The sequence below is a fragment of the Oryzias latipes genome, chromosome 23, assembly GCF_053564925.1.
Source record: "Oryzias latipes strain Hd-rR chromosome 23, Olatipes_Hd-rR_3.1".
Taxonomy (NCBI): Eukaryota; Metazoa; Chordata; class Actinopteri; order Beloniformes; family Adrianichthyidae; genus Oryzias; species Oryzias latipes.
In genome coordinates this window covers 16,861,746-16,882,328 of record NC_136259.1, presented here as the reverse complement: position 1 = coordinate 16,882,328, position 20,583 = coordinate 16,861,746, and the positions used below count along the sequence as shown (strand labels likewise).

The following is a 20,583-nucleotide window of genomic DNA, read 5'->3' as shown; positions in this document are numbered from 1 at the left end:
TTGCTATTTTAAAATAAGCCCCAGAAATAAAAAGTGATTATCTGTAGCAGGAAGTAAAGATCAGTGATCTAAAATTGTGCTAAGAATATTACAGAAAGTCTTGATCTATAAAGACGGACTGGTTTTACTTAAAAAAAAAGTTTAGGTTCAGTAAAAAAAAAACATTTGCTGAAAGAAATGTTTACATGAATCCATAAAAACTTTTGAATGAGTGCAGAACCAGCATTTCCACAAGTCCCAGTAGCTAAAACAGGTTAAACTTTTGGACACAAATTGAACTGACCTTAACTGAATGAAGCCCTAAAGAAAAGAATTCACATTTGTTCCCCAGAATGTCCCCCTTACTAAAGGTGGAATAGTTTCAGTCACAAAAAGAGAATCGCAGAACTTAGATAAAAACTTTAATTTACTTCAATCAGGCTGAAAAATTGAAATAAACATTTGTTTTATTTAAAAAATATGTGGATTTTTCTTTGTTTAGCGCTGTGCTGGTGTACAAGTCAAGTCGTTTAGGTCACAATGATCCTTAAGTCAAAAGTCCAGTGGTGTTTGATGTAACCCTTGTGGTATCCTAGGCAGTTCAACATTGGGAGTTGGGTCACCTAGACCCACTAGACAGTGCGCTGAACCTTTTTTCTTCAATGATTTGTGATCTTCACTGGTGTCCATGGATTACATCATGAAATCTTTCCACCTTTCTCCACCTTTGTCATGGTAGTGAGAACACGTCAATGTAAGGGTGGCGTCATCTAAGATAGCACAAGGGTTAAAGTTTCAACATTTGCACTCATGAAGCCGGCAGGTTTCTGGTGTCGTCTGCCCGTAGTTATGTGTCTAAGTCCTCCAGAGGAGGAGGTGTGATGCTCTGCTGACCCCGAGCAGAATCTAGAGTTAGAATTTTCCAACAGTTTGAGGCATCTGGTAGAAGGAGTTTAACATTTTTAAGTTTGAAATATTCTCAACGGAGCAGAAAAGCTTTTGTTAAAACTCTGTTTTTAGTGAAAAGATGTATGAAAAATAAAAGTTTGAAATGATCCTAATATCATGACGTAATGTCTGTATTAAACAAAGAGTCACATGGTGGGAGAAATGCCTCATATCCAGTGTGAAAGCGGTCCTGCTCGTGTCAGCACACACTTTGTTGGCTGCTGTCTCTGCTGTGACTCGAGTCTCCACCGCGATGCCGTGAAAAGTCCAGAAAGATGCCGTCGTGCTCCTGCTCAGAGTCCAGCGACGCCGTGCTGTGATCCACCGCGATCTCTGGACTGGAAGCCGGACTCGGGCCAGAACTTGTGTCTTGTGCAAGTAATTTGGAGGAAGAGGGGGAGTCAAACTCTGGTGAGTCAGTGCATCGAGAATCCTCTGAGGATGCGGAGGGAAGGATGGATGGGGAGGGATGCTGCGTTTGCAGAAGGTGCAGCACTGTTGGACTGCTGGGGGTCTGCAGGTCTTGGTTAGAGGTTTGGGTGTCTGCATAAAAAAAAAACAGCAACATTTTTAGGTTTTGGAGAACGATATTGATCAAAACTGTTCATCTTCACAGGTCTTTGACCAGTTTTCATGAAAAAACAAAAAAATAACTTCTCTGTGACTCAGCTTATCCATCCTCAGGTCAACAATTTTTAATTTCTGTCATTTATCAAAAAAAAAAGATTGAAAACAAAAGCAATAAAATATGTTCAAATAGGTCTAGAAGCTACACAAGATATATATATATATATATATATATATATATATATATATATATATATATATACATATATATATATATATATATATATATATATATATATATATATATATATATATATATATATATATATATGTATTTTTTTTACTAATTCCTGCTCAAACTTAAGCAGGAATGAAAACTATACTAAGTTCTTGCGATTGCACTTCCATAGAATTTAAGTCTAAGCATTGAGGGGAATAAAAGGTTGTTTTTTTCCCCCAAAATTCTTTCTTATGTTGACTTTATGATGTGGTTTAGATTATATTCAGTCAGGCAACCTTAGATCTTTTTGTTCTTAAATGCAGACATCAACGGCAGCCAAACAAACCCAAACCATAATGACCCACTGCCATGCTTTGATGGTGCCAGATTTATTTTTATGCACTTCAGTCTCACCTGTCTACAGTCAGTTTATCTGATGTGGTTTGTTTACATACATTTTTGCCAATATTTAATAATGCTGTAACAATCTGTTGGAATAATATGATAAATAAAAACGTTTAAATACTGTCTTCCTGCTATAATCTTTACATGTCAATGTGCGATTTTGTAGTTTCAATACATCTCATTGCCACGCTTCTGTAGATTGTTGACTGTCCAGCTAAAATGTGAGAAGAATAAATTAACATTTTGCTTTTTCTAAAGGTCTGCACACCTGGTAAGTAATTCCTCAAGGACAACAATTAGCACTCACTGACTGCAAATTACTGTGAAATCTAGTGAAAGCAGGGTGTCCTGGCTTCATTTTCTGCTCTTTTTTTACCTTAAATATTGTTAAGTAAATGATGTTACAGTACAATAGTTATATTTTGTTCGTTATCGTGTTCACTCTCATTATTGGGTGACCCGCATTCATTTGCTGGTTTTTCTGATGCATGTCAAGTTTCCTCCCACCTGAGAGAGCAGCAGACGTCGTGGAAGCTGGGGAGAGGCTGGCGAGGCTGGGCGTGCTGCTTTGATCGAGTTTCCTGGCAATGATTTTAGCCAAGGGGCTGCTCTCCTCCACGCACGAGGGCATCTCGCAGACGGAGTGACGTCTAATGCTTGTGGCACTTCCTGTAGAGGTATCGGGGTCATACTCCACTAAAGGAGACAGCATGGGAACGTTGTAGCTCTTAGAACGGACCACCGGGTTTTTGACTGTCGGAGAGTTTCCTGCTTTGGGACAAAAAGAGGGCCGCAGGCTCTTTTCTGCAGAGAGTGAGGAAGGAAGAGAGTTTTGTGGATAATTCCTAAATAAAAACATCAATTCAAATAATAATTGTATTCATTATAAAGACGCAGCACAAACAGGAACATCTTTCTTAGACAAGCTGACACACCTAACCAGCAGGAAGAGCAGTGCAGATTGGAGGATCCATCTCTGGAAAATAAGCCATGAGTCCCGAGGTATGGAGAGATGACTTTTTGGATAAGTGCCTCCAAACGAAGGTAGTCCTCTGTTACACCTTTTGATTCATGGACACCCTGGATTAAAAGCAAACACACTCTAACACAAGTTTGTTTTAGCTGGAGATTCGCTCATCTCCAGGCAGAAAACATTTCTGACGAGAAAAAGAAGGATTTAATGAACCATTAATGAGCTGGCTGAATGTTTATTTAAAAAAAATATGTTTTTGTAACTTTCTAATTGCAATAATCTAATTTAAACGAAGATACTATATCCAAACAACAGCTCGAAATCTGTGATTGTACTTGTACAGCAATTGAATACATTTGTGTGATTGTGATGTTGGGATATGAATAAGAGTATGTGAATGAGACTGTGACTGTAAAGCGCCATGGGCCGTCAAGAAAGGTGGAAAAACGTTGTACAAGTATACGCCATATTACCATAGAAGTATACTCTGCTACATGTTTGGAGGGTTAGCTCAAGCTTTAACTCTTGTGCTATCCTAGGCACTTTAACATTGGGAGTTGGGTCACCTAGACCCACTAGACAGTGCGCTGAACCTTTTGTCTTCAATGATTTGTGATCTTCACTGGTGTCCATGGATTACATGAAATCTTTCCACCTTTCTCCACCTTTGTCATGGTAGGAAGAAAACGTCAATGTAAGGGTGGGGTCATCTAAGATAGCACAAGTGTTAAGAGGTTATCAGTTATCATGATCAGAGCTCATTCTTTTGGTTTTAGTTTTGTTTGTGTATCTCACCAAAAGGAGAAAAATACCAATATCAGGAGCAGGAAAAGATTTTCATACAACCTTTTGTAATAAATTAGAAATAGTAATTAGTATCCACTGTCTGGGTAAGGTCAGACTCTTTTCAGATGGATTTCTTTCATTCAGATCTGTCTACATTTGATTTTATAAGGCCAGAGTACTGTTAGTCTGACACTGAAATCAGAGGGTCAAACCATTTTTTGACACTTTCTGAAACATTAACACAACTCTGCAGACACACAACACGTGGTCTTCTCTGCAGTGTCTTGCAAAACACCAAAGAGGAGATCAATCAAGTTTCAGTTCTGTGAATCACCAAGCCCATGCATGAAAACCACAGCACAGAACCAAACCACATGAATAAAGCAGCCCTAAATGGCCCAGCGTCACAGTTTCCTAGCAGAATAAAAAGGAAAATTACTAACAGATGAAACTTAGAGGCAAAAAAAAGAAAAACCCTCAGCTTGTATTCCGTGTTGATTTTTATCCCTTTTCCTCTGTAATCCTTGTGCTATCCCAGGCACTTTAATAATGGGAGATGGGTCATTTAGACCCACTAGACAGTGCTCTGAACCTTTTTTCTTCAATGATTTGTGATCCTCACTGGTGTCCATGGATTACATGAAATCTTTCCACCTTTATCCACCTTTGTCATGGTAGGGAGAACACATCAATCAAATGTAAGGGTGGGATCATAGGATAGAACAAGGGTTAAGCTGCCCTACTTTCCAGTATCTCTTCATATGTTTGCAGTTAGCAGTGTCTATATTTATTTTTCATACATTTTCTTCACAGTCACGCAAAAATAAAAGAGGCAGAATAGATAAATATACTGTGCTTTCTATTTGTGTGTCTTTTGCATGCACACCACCCTCCCTCTGCCTCGCTGCCCTCTTGGTCTGAATCTGGGAGCAGAACTGGGTCAATGAGTCACCACAGACGAACCCAAACATGAAGAGAAACAGACACGCTCCTGGACTCACAGAGCGGACATGAGGGTCACAGCCATGCTCCTCGGAAATCGCTTTTTTTTTTAAAACAATGAAGGTTTAATTCAGTCAACACTTTACTTTAAGTCATATCTAGAAGATGAGCAAACAAATATTAAAGCCTACGTTTAAACAATTTATAATAAGACAAACATAATCGGAGACAACATGTTGAGTTTATAAGGTGTAAAGAAAGTATTTTAGCTTGTTTACTCAAAAAAAGAAAATAAATGCATAAAACAGGGCTGATTGAGATCTGTAACAGCACACAAGACAGATGCTAAAAATGTAATTGTATCTAAAGGATTTTCTCTGTTGGAACCGTTTCCACTTAGATTCCATTTATATATAGAATTCAAGAAAATGGCATTAAACTTTTGTCAAAAGCACAAAGCTCTTACACTGTAGCAAAACTGTATCTTTGTAGTTAGATAGCATCATAAAAGAGAAACACTTCAAATTATAAAGACCCACTCTGATGAAAATCATCAAATAGACAAATAGATCCATATTTGTTGTTGTTTTTCCCTCCCAAACTGGCATCTGGCATGATGGGGTTAAATTATTTCCTTTCAGTAAGTTGACAGTGATCTAGCTTTCTTTCTGACAACTAAAGCTCAGCTGAAATTGAATCGTACAACAGTTAAATGATCCAAAAATCACCTGTAAAGTACAGAACTGAAAAGCTGTAATGGGAATCTTCACATCTCAATGAACTGAAATAATGTTATAGAAAAAGCAATAGAGCTGAACTCCTCCACAAAGCTAAAGCTCCAGAATAATGGAAATACTTAGGCTCAGTTTCTAAGCAAACAATTACATTTGCTTGATAGTTAAGATAATCTAAAAATGGAATAAAATTCACACGTGGTGTTATATATGTGCAAAGTCTTGGAAAAGAAGAACGGCCCTTCAAAAAGCTGCATAAGTTAAGCCATTAAAAAAAGGGCTACAATGAGTTAAAAGTGCAAATAAATACATAATTTTTCAAATTTTCTTAACATTAAATTTGTGGAATTTCAAAATATGTCCTTTATCTAGGAACAGATGGTTTCCCTTAAGTCTATATGTGAATATATGAGGACATAATTAGATAAATATATAATAAAATAAATATAACTGTTTCTCCATGTTTTTGTGTTCTTGTTAGGATGTCACCACTTTAATCTTCAGTGTAAACATGGATAATTCACACAGGCGTGTGTGTGTGTGTGTGTGTATGGGGGGGAGGGGTCATGGGAAGACAACTTTGTGTTCACACTCTGATTATTTCCTGTGGGGTCCCTTTGCGAGGAAAAAAGCTCAAACTTTTCCTTCAAAAGCAAAAGGTCACTCTCACTTGCCTTAACCATCAGTGTCCTTTTAAACAAAAAGAAAACAGCAGGAGGGCGTGTCTTTCTTTACCTGTAGTATTAGCAGCATTTGAATGATGGAGGGAGGAACTCTTGCTCGGGGTCGGGACAGAGCCTCGTCCAGTTTCAAGTTGAGGGCGATGATGTTCCGAAAATGGAGGAGCGCCAGCTGACGGACAGACGGCTCCTTTCCCTAAAGACGTACAGAGACTAGAGTCAACACGATGAGGCTGTCAGAAGCCTGGGAACGTCTTCAGGGCTAGGCATACTTGAACGGGGTAGAAGATGGCCTGCAGCATGGACAAAACATCACAGAAGAAGAAGTCCCAGATTTCTGCTAAAGAGTCCAACAACTTCTGACCTAAGATGAAACAAACACAGCAGTTAACTAACCAAACAATGTTTTAAGACCTACTCCTCTCACCTTTTGATCGGTTTTTAAAAGTGTTCCCAGTGGTCTCTTATTTGGGATTATGCCATTTTTAGCTCAAATCAAGAATACTGTTATTTTTCTAGGACATAGTTTCTGCAGAGCAGCATTAGTTAATTTCACCTCTAAGTTATGGGTGGGACTGCTGGTGCGGAGCAACCACGGCCCCCCTTCCCATCACCCATAACTGATCTCTGTTTACACGCTCTCCTGCTAGCCTACAGCCCCTCACATCCCCAAACTAATATTACCAGTGCAACAAAAATGGTGAGTGACATCAGACCTATCCAGCCGTACAGTTTTGAGACACATACAAAGACGTACGGAGGGGTTAATGGCCGACGAAGTGTGGATTATCAGCAATTAACGCACGACGTGGAAGCCTGAAGCATGAAGCCTGAAGCATCTACGCAAGGAGCATTAATGCTGATAATGCACACTTCAAAGGCCATTAACCCACTTAAACCATGGTCAATAAATAAATATTCAACCAGTTTTTAGTCCTTTATTCTTGTTATTTTTACAGTTTGGATCAATTTTTCACAAAAAACTGACTATTTGCATCGCTGCAGTCAAGGTCCAGTGATATAAACCGATATGTGTGTATATATACACTATATATAAAAACACACACATGCTGATTGTTACAATGGTTAACCCTTGTGCTACATGTTTGGAGGGTTAGCTAAAGCTTTAACCCTTGTGCTCTCCTAGGCGCGTTAACATTGGGAGTTGGGTCATCTAGACCCACTAGACAATGGTCTGAACCTTTTTTCTTCAATGATTTGTGATCTTCAATGGTGTCCATGGATTACATGAAATCTTTCCACCTTTATCCACCTTTGTCATGGTAAGGAGAACACGTCAATGTAAGGGTGGGGTCATAGGATAGCACAAGGGTTAAAGAAAGCATCAAATAAGAGAAAAAGTTCACCTGTTACGGCTTGTTTTTGTCCAGATGATGGAGCTAAAGTTTGTTTTAAAGAAGTCAGTACATTGATATAGAAAATTTAAGCTAAGTGACCTTAACTTATTTTTAGCCGTGCTGTTATCACTGTGGATTATCACTTTTTAATGCACAGCCAGCAGCCAATCAGAATCAAGTATTCACCCAGACCATGGTATAAACTGAGTTATCTAGTTATCTGAAACTAGATGCATTAAAATGGAACGGAGCAGGGAGCTTGTGACGCACTGATTGTATTTTCTAGGTCACTTTTTTCAGATTGTATTTTCACATCTGCTCCTGATTCAGAACTATTCAAATAAAGAAATACTTAGAAATCATTTTTTAATCTTTATTTTCTTTATATATGTCCTCCATCATAAGAAAAAAGCCACAAAAAGTGTTAAAAACACCACAAAAACAAGAATTTCATTGGAGTGGGTCTTTAGGGTCTAAAAAATGCCATATATACTGTAACTACAAGCTGCTATTTTTGGTGTAAAAAAGGTATTTCTTCATACATTTTCTTTGCCTTCTATGAAAGAGAAAGAGCACTTTCCAGCCTTCAAGAGGTAAAATTTACAGACCCACAATAAAGTAGTTGCACCTATTTCCTTTTTTCTTTTTTTTTTACTTTGGGGGAGTCAGAACAACTGGTATTTCAGTTTCTGTGGTGTGTCTTATCTCCAATTTCTCACTGTCTAGATGTGACACTGACGTAAAAGGATCACTTCCTGTCTGGTTGCTGTGGCAACCGTGCTAAAAACCTGTGACAGTCAGTGCATGAGTGTGTGTAAAAGTGTGTGTGCACATCTTGTCATTTCAGAAGGTGTTTCCAATAAAGGTCACCCTGTACCGGATTCTTTTCATTATCTCTTTTCTTGCTTTTTTTGTGTGCCCATGTGCACGTATGTTTGTGTGTGTGTGTGGGGTTGTGTCCTTCAGTGAAAGTCACAGTTAAGAGATAAAGGCATGTTCTCACAGTTCAAACTAATAGCTAACTATGCATCAGATATTTTAGTCAATTATTATTTTCTTCAGGTAAACTGCATCTCAGACAATTTTAGAAAAGACCTCAGGCTTGGATATCTCCTTTAGGGAAATGCCTTGACAGTAAATTTAAAAACTGATAAGATTTTAAGGCAGGAAACAGGATTTTTTTTCCTTAAATGAAGATTATAAAACTGCCTTTTAGTTACCAATCTTCTGTAAAAGTTCCTTCTTTCAGTGACTGCTGATGAGGACAGAAAGAGTTTTTCATTTCGTTTAAATGTAAAATTTGATATAATTTGGTTTCACAAAGATCGTGAATTCACAGGGCTTTTTACTTCCTTCTCTTCTTGTGTTTGGGTTTATTAAGCATAACTGTTGCTTTAATTCGTGTGTGACAATGTGTGTGTTTGGGGGGGCAGCAACAGAAAGGTAAGTGAAGCTAGGTTCACATCGTGCGCGGCAACTTACCTTCAAGCGACCACTTCCAATAAAAAGTCTATGTAAACGCGCGCTCAAATGTGCATTTTGGGCTTCCACGTTCAAAACTCATGTTCACGTTAAGCTGCGCATATGACATCAAGTCTTTCATATATCATCATGGATTAAATTCTCAAGATTTGACGTGTCAAACTTGCGGTGTGGAGGAGAAACGGATTTTTCACATGCATGTGCTCTGAAGCACTGAAGTTTACATTTGGATGTCAATGTTGAGTTTTTGTTCTTGCATGACTTTTTAAAGTTATCTAACCAATGTTATGCGTTTTCCAAGCGATGGCAGCTGTGCAGTAACGTTAATTGCGTAAATGATTTTAAGAATCAGTAGTCGAAAGGATGTGAACACTGGAGCAAAAGCTCTAGTGTAAAAGTGTAAAACGGTTAAGGGCCGATGGCTTAAATGGAGGGTTTGGGCAATCAAAACTTTAATCAATCAAACGAGCTTTTAGGGGTCAGCGTGTTCTTTAAAGCAGTGTTTTTCAACCTTTTTTGAGCCACGGCACACTTTAACCCTGAAAAAAATCCCGCGGCACACCAGCATCCCAAAAAAAAAAAGCAGAAATTCATGGTCTGTATTGATCGACAGCCCCCCCCCCCCCCCCCCCCCCCCCCCCCCCGCAATCTCACGTGAATTTTTGTGATAATTGTGGCAGAAAAAGCAGGAAGTTGCGGCTGTTTTTTTCTAAGAGATGAACCAACAGCTAAAGCTCGTCTTTAGCTGGTATATTTGTTAGAACTGAGCGACTTTATCAGCAGAATTAAGAACAAGGAAGTGAAGACTTTAAGCACTTCTGATTGGTCAGACTGATGACATGTGATTAAGCCTTCAAGAATGATTGGCAGAGACAGTTAAAGGGACGGGACTTTTCCTTACACAGTTATAGCTGCAGCTAAATCGCGGTACCGTGATTTTTATCAAAATGTCTTTAATAGAATTAAATAAACACAAAGAAAAAGTAATTTTAAGATCTTTTATATTCATAACTACTCAGTGTTTTATCAGGGCCTGTTTGGATGAACAAAGAGCTGATTTCCTGGAGATGGAAAATGTTTTTAGATCAGTTAATGAGGGCAATCTCTCCACGGCGCACTTGACCATCTCCCACGGCACACTAGTGTGCCGCGGCACACTGGTTGAAAAACACTGCTTTAAAGGACCAGAGAGTTGCTTCCTTACAGGTTCAGGTTAGTAAAGATAAGTAGGTTTATGAACACTATGAAGTTTATAACCTTTGTGCTCCGTCGGTGGAAAGAGCTGGACTGGATCAGGTATGTTCAGTCAGTCCGACAGTGGAATACGACCTTTACCTTCGTAGAAGTGAATCTTGTCCCTCAAAATGACCATCCCTTTGGTGAGGAGCTGGTTCTGGAGGTACTCAGTAAAAAAGGAGCCCAGCTCAGTCTTCAGCAGCTGCCTGGGAAATAAGACAAGACTTAGAACAAAGCCTGTAGACTAAAACTAATCATGGGGTCTTTCCATGGGAAAACAGAAGTGTGTCAACAGCAGCTGACTCAGGAAATGAGAAAAGATGTTGAGCACACAGAAGAACAGGAGCTCCAGAAAGATGGGAGCCTTATAAAAAAGCGAGCTACAACCAATAAACTTGGGGGGGGGATCATATTTAGTTGTTCCATCTTTGAATTTAGTCTGCAGCAACCTGTTCGGTCTTCAAATTGGGTCATTTCAAACCCCACAGCTGTGTCGACTCCGTCTTCTATTGCACTAAATAACATGTTTTCATGTACACAGCCGTGTCTTGTTTACTGTAACAGTCACCTTGCAGTTTTGACAGGCAGGGCTGTCTCACCTGCCCTGAGCCTCACACAGATAACAAACACAAAACACACAGCAGTGTGTTTCACCTCCGCCTGTCCTTTTCCCTCCAATCAACCACTGAGCAGGAGTTTCTAACTCCGCGGACAGTCGGCTGTAAGTGTTACCATGCATGTGCTAATGTTAGGGTTTAGGTAAACACCAGATTTAGAATAGAAAATGACTGTAATTTGGTCAAATATCCTTCCAGTTCTGAGGAAATGATGGAGGAAAGCTGACCTTACACCTTCGTTCAGCGTGTAGAGTTCGTTTTCTCCCAGCTCCTTCCTTTGGAAAACGGAGATCACGGCATCGTGGATGCTGAGAAGAAAAAAACATATTTATATTAGAGGTAACTCAAAGACGAGAAGAGAGCAAAGACAGAAGCGTGACCCTTTTCTGTTTGTGGTCAACATGCCATGACCGAAGACTTTCAGTTTCTGCTATCTGGTGTAAAATAAAGCACACAACAAACACGAGCAGGGAGCAGAAGGGAATCAATGAGGCAGAATGATACGACAAGAGTGAAGGAGCAAAGGAGAGGTTGTGATTGACTCTGAAGGAGTCTTTATGAATATGCTATGTTTACTATACATGAAAAAGTCGTGTGAGTGTGAGTGTAGATAGATAGATAGATGACTTTATTAATCCCACAATGGGGAAATTTCATTTATCTGTGGCAGCAACACGACATTCAGAAATAATCTATATAATATAACATCAATAAAGGACATCACATTGACAAATGACATTTATATTAAATAATTAAAAATATTACTAAAATTATAATGAAAAATTATTATCAAAAATGAGATTAATTATTAAATAAAGAAATAAATATTACATATTAAATTGTATGAGTGTATTTTAAGCAGAATCTGCTGAGCAACGTTTTTCAGGACAAACAAGGAGCCCTCACCTGTTCCAGGTTGCATTGGCACCGGCCCTCCTCTGCTGGGTCCCTTTGTCCCGGCTGCAGTCGTCTACCAGCACGTTCCCCCCCTTTTCGCCCCCTCCCGCTGACGCTTTTGGCTGCGACAGGTCGGTCAGGCTGGAGGACGAGCCGGTGCCCAGCCGCAGTTTGCTCTGGAGGCTCCTTGAGATCAAGCAGAAGGAAAGAAGAAACGGATATGAATATTAACATCTCCATACGTTTAATAAAGATATAAAAATGATGCTTGTCTGAAGAAACACAGTATAGGGGGTCACAGAATGATACAAATGAGATGGCCCTACAGGGAGTCAAAGGTTGGATAAAAAAAGTTTCTGTTAGCAAAGCATTCAAACAAGCCTCTCAACCTTCCTTTCTTTGGATTAATAGGACAATTGGAGCTAAAAAAATCTTCCGCTTCTTAATAAAGTTATATTCTAAAGATTTTCAAGTATTTACTACAGTCACATTTTCCCAGAGTCCTCTTTAAACTTGCATTAGCAATACTTACTCTAGAAAATAAACTGGTAGCACACATCCCCTTCCATGACCGTGAGAATCATGGATCCTAATGAAAGGAAAGCACCTCTTCATCCCTCCTCTTCGTCTCTTCCTTCCACTTTCAAAGAAATGCCAGCGTGGCCCTTCCCCACCTCTCTTTCTTCCCCTCTCTTTGCCAGTGTGTGCCAGTCGGTGACCATGTGACCCCCTTAGCTTTTGTGCCAGACAAACAAAGGAACCCTTTCAGGTTTAAGGGTTACAAAGAGAGTGGGGAACGATTTGAAGGTGACACACATTTCCACTTTTTGTCTCTCTGTGTGGGCCCACAAGGTCCTCCCATCTTTCATCGATTATTGATCACTGCTTCTTAATTTTTTGACTCATTTAAGATGAAAAGTTTTTTTTTTTTATTCAAACATAAAGAGGAAAAAAAGGAAACAGAAGCAAAAGTGCATCTTTGTGAGTGTTGCTGCTCTGTCTGTCAACCTGGATCTTAGTTCAGCTTCACATAAATAGGTCAGTGTGAGAAACAGGAGCCCTGGGCACCGACACACACACACACACACACACTCACAGAGATGAGGGCAGGCACACACTTCATGTCAAAGTGAGTTTTCAGATTCTCTAAGAAAAGAAGGTTCAGATCTTTACGTCACACCACCGAATGTTCTCTTCCAAAGACTTCAAGATGAAGAGGTTGAACCAGAACCTTAGGTAGAGGAGGAAAATGTCTTTTTGGACTCCAGTTAAGGACGCACTCCAATAAAAATGGCGCTTTTGGTGTTTTTAACATGTTCTTGTCGCATTTTTCTCAGGACATATAAAAAGAATATTAAGCTTAAAATTGTATGTCTGAGTATTTCTTTACACAAATCATTGTGAATCAGGAGCAGATGAAAAACGCTGTTGGAAAGAGATTCTGGCTCCCTGCTCTGCTCCATTCCTATGCATGCACTGTAAACCAGAGTGTGTAGACAGATGGATGCTGACACTCTGTGTCAATGGTTCCGCCCACGACTCAGAGGCAAATTTGTTTTTTGAATGTATATATGTTAACAGTTTTTGGGAGGATTTTTTTTCTTGGTGCTCCTCAAAGTTTCCCTTTCCTATTTCTATTCAATTACAAAAGGACGTCATATTATTTGGAGTAGATTCTGGTGATAATCTATTTGATTTGACGTTCAATACTTTATTAATATCTGGGAAATTTTTCATTCATAAGAGAAGATTTTTTAAAAACCAAACCATTATTCAATAAATTTCATAAAGAGAACAGTTTATATTTTAAATCTCTGAAATTAATACAAACAAAAATGCAAAAAATAGTCTATTTTCATTGAAGATCACATGTTGTATGACAATCCCTAGTATTGTAAACTACAATTTTAATGTTATTTATTTATTTATGTATTTATTTATTTATTTACTTATTTATTTGTATTTTATTCTTTTTTATTTCTGTCTGTTGTAGCTATGTGTATATGTTTGTTTTGTGTATCTCATTGACCCCTGACCCCCATGAAGGACACCAAAAAGACATATTCTTACCTCCTAAATGAGCCCTCTCGTTCCATGCTTGCCTCGACAGATGGCTAAGAAGCGCCTGGCAGCTGCCACCAACAAGCACTCATCTGGAAAAGAGAGAAAAACGAGAAACTTTAGTTTGTCAAAAACAACAAGCAGCCTTAAATGCCTGATTTATTAAGAATGCATAAATGATAAGTGACAAACAGAGGCAAATACAAAAGATCGAGCTTTGTTGTGACAAGAATCAACAGTTTTTTCTGCACACTGCACCGCCTGCAGACGCTACAAATCACACTTTCACTTGTGGCTTTAATTTTTTTGGCTGCAATGCATGCATGCAGCAAAGTTTTCGGAGTATTAGGACATGAGTGGCATGAATTTTGGGGATATGGTAAAGCTAAGGTCGGAGCTAACATATGTGGCAACAAAATCAGGTGCAGACTTACCATTAGGCAAAGGTGGAGGAGTGCCTGGAGCCCCAAGCTGAATGCATAAAAAAATGTCTAAAATAATTTCCATGCCCATTATTGTTTAACTCTGTCATAATAAAGCCTGAATCACTGAAATAACATAAAACTGCGAATGTGAAAGTGTTTCGTCCTCCCCCCCATCCCTATGTAGCAAATGGACTATTCCGGCAACAGCAAGTTAGATTTATCTATAAAGTACATTTCTTTAACATGTAAATGTGATTTCAAATTTTAGATACTGTCATGGTGCAGGGTGGCTCGAGAGCCGGTTGGACCCAGACGCAGAGGCGGAGGCATGAGGATCAGGGGCAAAGGGGTTTAATGCGAAACACAAACGAAAAGCGCTGCAGAGCAGGATCTCAGAACTGAAACATAACTCACTGTGACGTGGCAAGAGAACAAGGAACTTGGCATGACAAGACGAGAACACCAGAACAGGAACACTAATGGACCAACACAGGAGGAAGGCAGAGACAAGACTTAAATACAGACAGGGCAGACAAGACACAGGTGGACACGATCAGGGCTGATGGGGACCAAAGGAAGTAAAACTCAAGAAAACAGACAAGACAGGAGACTTTCAAAATAAAACAGGAAACAGAAACAAGACAGAACAAGGACCAAAAACAAGACAAGTTCAAATCATGACAGATACTTATCAAAACATTTGGATTCTTACATTGACAATGTCTAAAAGTGGATGAGTAATAGAAGTTGTTCGATGGACATTTTCTAAAAATAAAAAATAAATAAACTTAAGATGAATCCAAATGCTGCTGGGGGCCTCATGTTGGTGTTTGCCTCAGGCCCCCAAACTGCTAAGTCCACCACTGGACAAAAATAGATGGATGCAGAGAAAGAAGCCATCTGATGAATTTACATTCCAACCCAAAGCTTTTCTTCACACTTACTGTGTGAAGAAAACTAAAGGGGCCCCCTCAAAGCATCCAAAGGTGCCCTAAGCTCTGGCTCTGTCTGTCTGCAGCTTCAAATGCCACAGTGTGGGTTTCATGAATGGTGCTCCGGGCTTTCACTTCTGCAGCATGTTTCAGGTGTTAGGGAGAAAAGGCAAAGCAGAGGTCTGCCCATCACTGAAAGCCTCCTCTCAGTCTCAACAGCAGACACTGGCAGCAGATATCAGAGCTGCTGAAATGAACACCAGTAATCTGCTTCATGATCTGGAAAAAGCACGCACACCCTCTCTGACAGCGCTGCACAGCTCCGAGTTTGGTCTGCTCTGCGCTTCAAACCGCAGGTTGGAGGTCTCACACACACACACACACACACACACACAGCCCTCTGCGTGTGAGAACCTGTGTGTGTGAACTTTATTCAACGAGCAGATCAGTCACACAAGACAGGATTTCATCCAAACCGAGCGAACAAAGATTGATTTAAAAATACAAACAAACTTACTTCTCGTCCTCTTCTCCGCTTCAGAGCATTTCAACGAGCACACAAATGAAGAGGTCCAGCGTCTGAGAGCTGCTGTCCGCTGAGGGCGTCTGCTTCTCCGCGTGAGCCGTCTGCGAGAGAGAGCGGAAGAGAGAAACCTGAGAGGCGGCGCGCGCCTGGATCAGGGTGCGCGCGTGCAGGTTTCTTTCAGAGCAATTCGTGAAGGTAAATGTACAGTTTACAGAAGAGTTTGGAGTTCAGCCTTTAGAAAAAAACAACAATTTTTTGGTGACTTGAGGTGATATTTTCAGGCAGGAATGTTTTTTATTTTTATTTAAAACTTTGAAAAGTTAAAGCCTAAGCAGATCAAAGGTTAGAATGAATGCAGCTCTTATTAGTTCGCAATCAAGGTGTAATTTAGCAATGTGTAAATATATTTCCTTCGCTTCAATTTTTATAATATTTTAAATTATTTTAAACGTATTTTATATATGTAATTACCTATTATATATGTAACAACCAGACTGTTGCATTTTGCACCTTTTTCCTTTTCTCATTTTACTATTTCACACAATACTGTAAATTGTATCTGGTGTGAATTCCATAAATCAATAACCTTTTTTTGGAGGAATATGGTTATCTGAACAAAAATGTGACTTTAAAAATGAAACAATACTTGTTTCAAAAATGAAAAAAAAAAAAAAAACTTAAATACAGGGGTTTAGGTCAATGAATGGGATCAAATCAGATCATTCAAAATGAGCCAAAAGGAATAGTATTGTCAACCACAAATTATTATATCGTTGTTAAAATGAATCGTTACACCCCCTACCTAAGTGTTGTTTATCACTATATGGCTTCCCATAAGTTCCCATAAGTGTAAGTCAAAATTGTATTTGGGGCCAAAGTGTCACCATAGCACAGCAACCCATAGGTGCAGAGTAAAATGTATTTACTCTGCCTTCAAAACCACAAATGTAACGTAGCAGGAAAATGATAAAGAAACCAATAATAACAAAGCTCAAACTCATGTAAATAGAATTTTGGTGGGATTCATGCTCAAGACTAATCAATGTTTCCAAAAGATATAATCATACATGATAAGTGTGTATTTAATAGATAGATTGGTTTTTATTTGTTGTTGTCTCAAGAACAAAGAATAGTGCTTCCTGGTCGGTGCAACACATACCTTGAAAACAACCCCTGGTTAAAAAAAACTAAACATGAACAGTGCTTCAATGTGTGTTTAAATTGTTAAAACCAGAGGGGAAAAAATATTAAAACTAATAATAGTTAATACGAAGAAAACTTCCACCGTATCGCAATTTACAAGAAGTGCAGGTTTAATGGTTCCTGGGCACGTTTAATGATGATGATGCTCTGTTGAGGCAGCAGGAGCGGTGGAGGGTTTCCAGGGTGGGGAGAGGGCAGCACACAACCTTTTGGACGGTGTTGCTAACCCTCTGGAGAGTTTTCCATTGAGCCGCTGTACAGCTGCTGAACCAAGTGCATTTGCAGTATGTTAGTACACTTTCTACGGTGGCATGTTAAAAGGTCACCAACAGTCTTTGGTTGATGTTATGATTCTTGAGTAACCTCAGGAAATACAGTCTTTTTTCAGCAGCTCTGTGCTGTTTGTAGTCCAGGTTAGGCTCTCCTGGATGTGAATTCCCAGGAAGAACCATTCCACCTCATCTCTACATTCTTGATTCTAAAAATAGTTTGTTGTTGTTTCTGAATACTTTTGATATTTCCAAATATTGTAATCTACCAGTGCTGGGTGCTCAGACTCTAATTGCAAGCCCTTTGTCTTTGTTACATTTGCAAGAAATCTCAAAAACTTGCATTAAGCATTTTTATGAGCAATGTTCTCATATGTAGCTGGAATAGTTGTTCTGAAGATGTAAAACCCTCTTGGTGCACATAAATCATGTCAGCAAGCATTCATATTAGGCCAAAGAGGCCACTAGTGTCAGGGTGCAGGATGTGGGGGATTCCACTTTGTGAAAGGGCAATTACCAGAAATTCACTAAAACCTTTCAAAAATTAGCCTTTGTTAAGAAAACAGCCAAATTATATTTTTGCTTAAATGAGTAAGAGTGTCAGTTTCAGAAACCAGCTGCCTGATCAGACCCTTATTCTTTGCTTAGATGGGGATTTTGAAGGCAGAACAAAATAAGAGCTATAGTATTGATTTAATGCTGAAATCATGCAAGCCTGCGCAGCATCAGCTTGCTGAAACACACTGAGTGCTTTCACTCAAGAGCAGAAAAGGCCACTCAGCAGCTACACCATAGCCTCTGTGTAAGTGTGGAAACGGAGGAGCTGCACCTTTAACCACACAAATGACCATCAGCAGCATATTTTCCTTCTAGTGCTCACTTCAATACATCTGCGTCACTTCTCCCAGACTACCTGCACTCTGCTCCAAGCCTCACCTGTTCCTCCCCCTGCATCTAATAAGGAGCAGCTTTATAAAGGGTCAAAGTCGGCGGTTCAAGGCCAGACCAAGTTCCAGAGGGCAAAACACACACACCCTGACTGACAGTTTTTCCTTTAGCATCCAGTCTGAATAAAGCCTGGCCCCTCGAACCTGAAGTAAATAGGTGACCTGAAAGTTGTTTTTTTTCCAGCTCGTGTTTGTTTATGCAAATGTTTTAGGTGCTACATTTTTGATAGATTAGCTTTACATATTTTTGTAGTTTGATTTGCCTTTAGTTTTCTCTCTATCAACAGAATCTATCACTGCACTTTGCTCCAAGGCACAGAGGCAAACCAACCCATACCACGATACTTGGATATTTAATAAACTTGTTTTATTTTGTCAATGTGGGACTTTTTGGTTTGTTACTGACCTCAAAATTCACGTTTTCATGGGAATCTTTACAGAAAAATGTGTGAAAGGAGTTCAACTATTTTCAAAGAGTTTCAAATGCAATTAATAAGTGTACTTTGGTTGATTGGCATGGTTCCTCAGAGTTATGAAACCTGTACGCTTCAAGGTTTTTATCTCACATCCTTCGCTACACATGCAACTCTTATAGAAAAAAAAGCTTTCTCTAGAGTTTTAAGGTGTTCCTGAACAGAGAGAGCGCTCGCCTCTTGGTTTCTGTTATTGCAACAAATAAAGAAATGATCAGAAAGTTTCACCTTTGAGGCGAACACCAAGACTTTGACAGTGAATATAGCCGGTTAACTAACTGATGCATGTTTGTCTGTGCTCAGACAAGGAAAGCAGCACACTGAACACAGATTGTAACACCATTGCTACCGAGAAGCAAGGTACACACCTGTTTGTTTGATTCTAAAAGAAAGATATCTAACATTACAAAAAAAAAGTATTTTTTCTGACCCACCATCACAAATCAGCACAAACCCGATTCTGCTTCAGGTCCATATTTGGTACATTAAAGAGGTTAAATGCCTCATTCAAGGGCAGCTAAATCGGGAGGTGGCTAACAAAAAAATAAACACACATTTATGTGACATTATAAAAGCATTTCCAACCATGACGAAGGTTACTAGTATTTATTTATGAGCAGGAGTAGTCACGAGTCTATTTTTTTTGGTTAAGAAATGCTTTAAACTATGAACACGCTCATATTAGGATGAACTAACTCTGACTTCTTCTGTGCAGCTGCACAAATACTACATTCTTTTCAAAAACATTTATTTGCAACTTGTCTCATTATTGCTCTTAATATAAGTATGGTTCCATTTAAACTATAGAGCAGATATAATTTGACGAGACTATGTTTTTTAAGGGTAATGAAATGTAGTTATCTAAATGCAGATCATGTGATTTGTGGTTAAAAATGTTGACTTTATTGATATTTTTAGATTAGTTAGGTGTTTTAAAGACATTTCCCTGAAAATCGTAATGTCTCCCTTGGTGTGTTGAGGACAAACACAGCTGTTTACCAAACACAGTTCACCATTCATGGATGGAAAAATTGGCCTGAAATTTTCCGTCCATTTCTCGCCACATAAAAAAAACAAAAAAAAACAAGTTTGCAGTCATAAGAAAAAAAACCTGCAACATCCCTTCAATGTCATTCCTTTAAAAAGAGTAACTTCAAACACAACCTCTTTATCAGACAAATTATTGCTTTGGTAAGACGAAGATGTAAAAGATTTCCATCACATTTAATGTTCTACCTAAATTTCATACTCAGAATTTTACAATAAATCCGATTCGTGTTTTTTGCAGCTTGTCAAATTATTTAAGATGTGTGGAAAACATTTACATAACTACAGCAGTGAAATGGCTGTTCTTGTCAGTTTACAGTCTGTAACTTCACCCACACATGTCCCACAATCCTCAGCATCCCGATGCTGTGAGCCTAAAGTTTGGAAGAAAAGAAAAATGCTGATCCAACAACGACGGAAAAGCTACCAGTTTATTTTTATGGGAACATTGTGTTGAATGTCACTTCTGACTGGCGTTGTAGGACTTGTAGATGTGTGAATGTGGACGCCAACAAAGATCGGTTAGAATTCTTGAATGTCTTTATCTCAACAGATGATCTGTGCCGCGATCGGAGGTTTGTGCATCGTTTATCTTTCTGCATTCACCTCTTTGAATCCAGAACACACATTCTTTGAGTCTCTGGATTAAACAGATATGCACTATAGCTGCAAACACCCTCTTAAAGTAAAGCCTGTTTTGACTCATGCAGCATCAGCTCCAGTCTGCTGTCTGGAAGAAAACAAAGGACCTGTTTGGAGTCTCAAGCCTCCTACTCTCCAAGGATAAAAAAAATACTCTGTTGGGTTTCTGTTCTTCACTCTTGAAGATGTTTTACCTCCTATTTAACAGGTTTATCGTATCTTAACTTATGAAAA

The 20,583-nt window shown here is 39.1% G+C and overlaps 1 protein-coding gene across 4 annotated transcripts; it reads right to left on the bottom strand.

Moving 5' to 3' along the window:
• Window positions 1–384: 384 nt before the first annotated feature.
• LOC101172297 (proline-rich protein 5-like) lies at window positions 385–15,896 on the bottom strand. 4 transcript variants are annotated; one of them, XM_004083149.5, is made up of 10 exons: window positions 15,760–15,896; window positions 13,895–13,977; window positions 11,834–12,010; window positions 11,155–11,235; window positions 10,410–10,516; window positions 6,507–6,598; window positions 6,290–6,430; window positions 3,055–3,199; window positions 2,627–2,923; window positions 385–1,470 (listed from the first exon to the last, which is right to left on the bottom strand). In XM_004083149.5, exons 2-10 carry the CDS (start codon window positions 13,918–13,920, stop codon window positions 1,127–1,129), a joined length of 1,410 nt encoding a protein of 469 aa, XP_004083197.1. In that variant the 5' UTR covers window positions 13,921–13,977; window positions 15,760–15,896; the 3' UTR covers window positions 385–1,126. The 4 variants fall into 4 exon arrangements, with proteins under 4 accessions (XP_004083197.1, XP_078798357.1, XP_078798356.1 ...); XM_078942231.1 differs by lacking the exons at window positions 13,895–13,977; window positions 15,760–15,896 and adding an exon at window positions 12,357–12,508 and having other exon boundaries at window positions 10,410–10,512; window positions 11,160–11,235; XM_078942230.1 differs by lacking the exons at window positions 13,895–13,977; window positions 15,760–15,896 and adding an exon at window positions 12,357–12,507.
• Window positions 15,897–20,583: the final 4,687 nt, after the last annotated feature.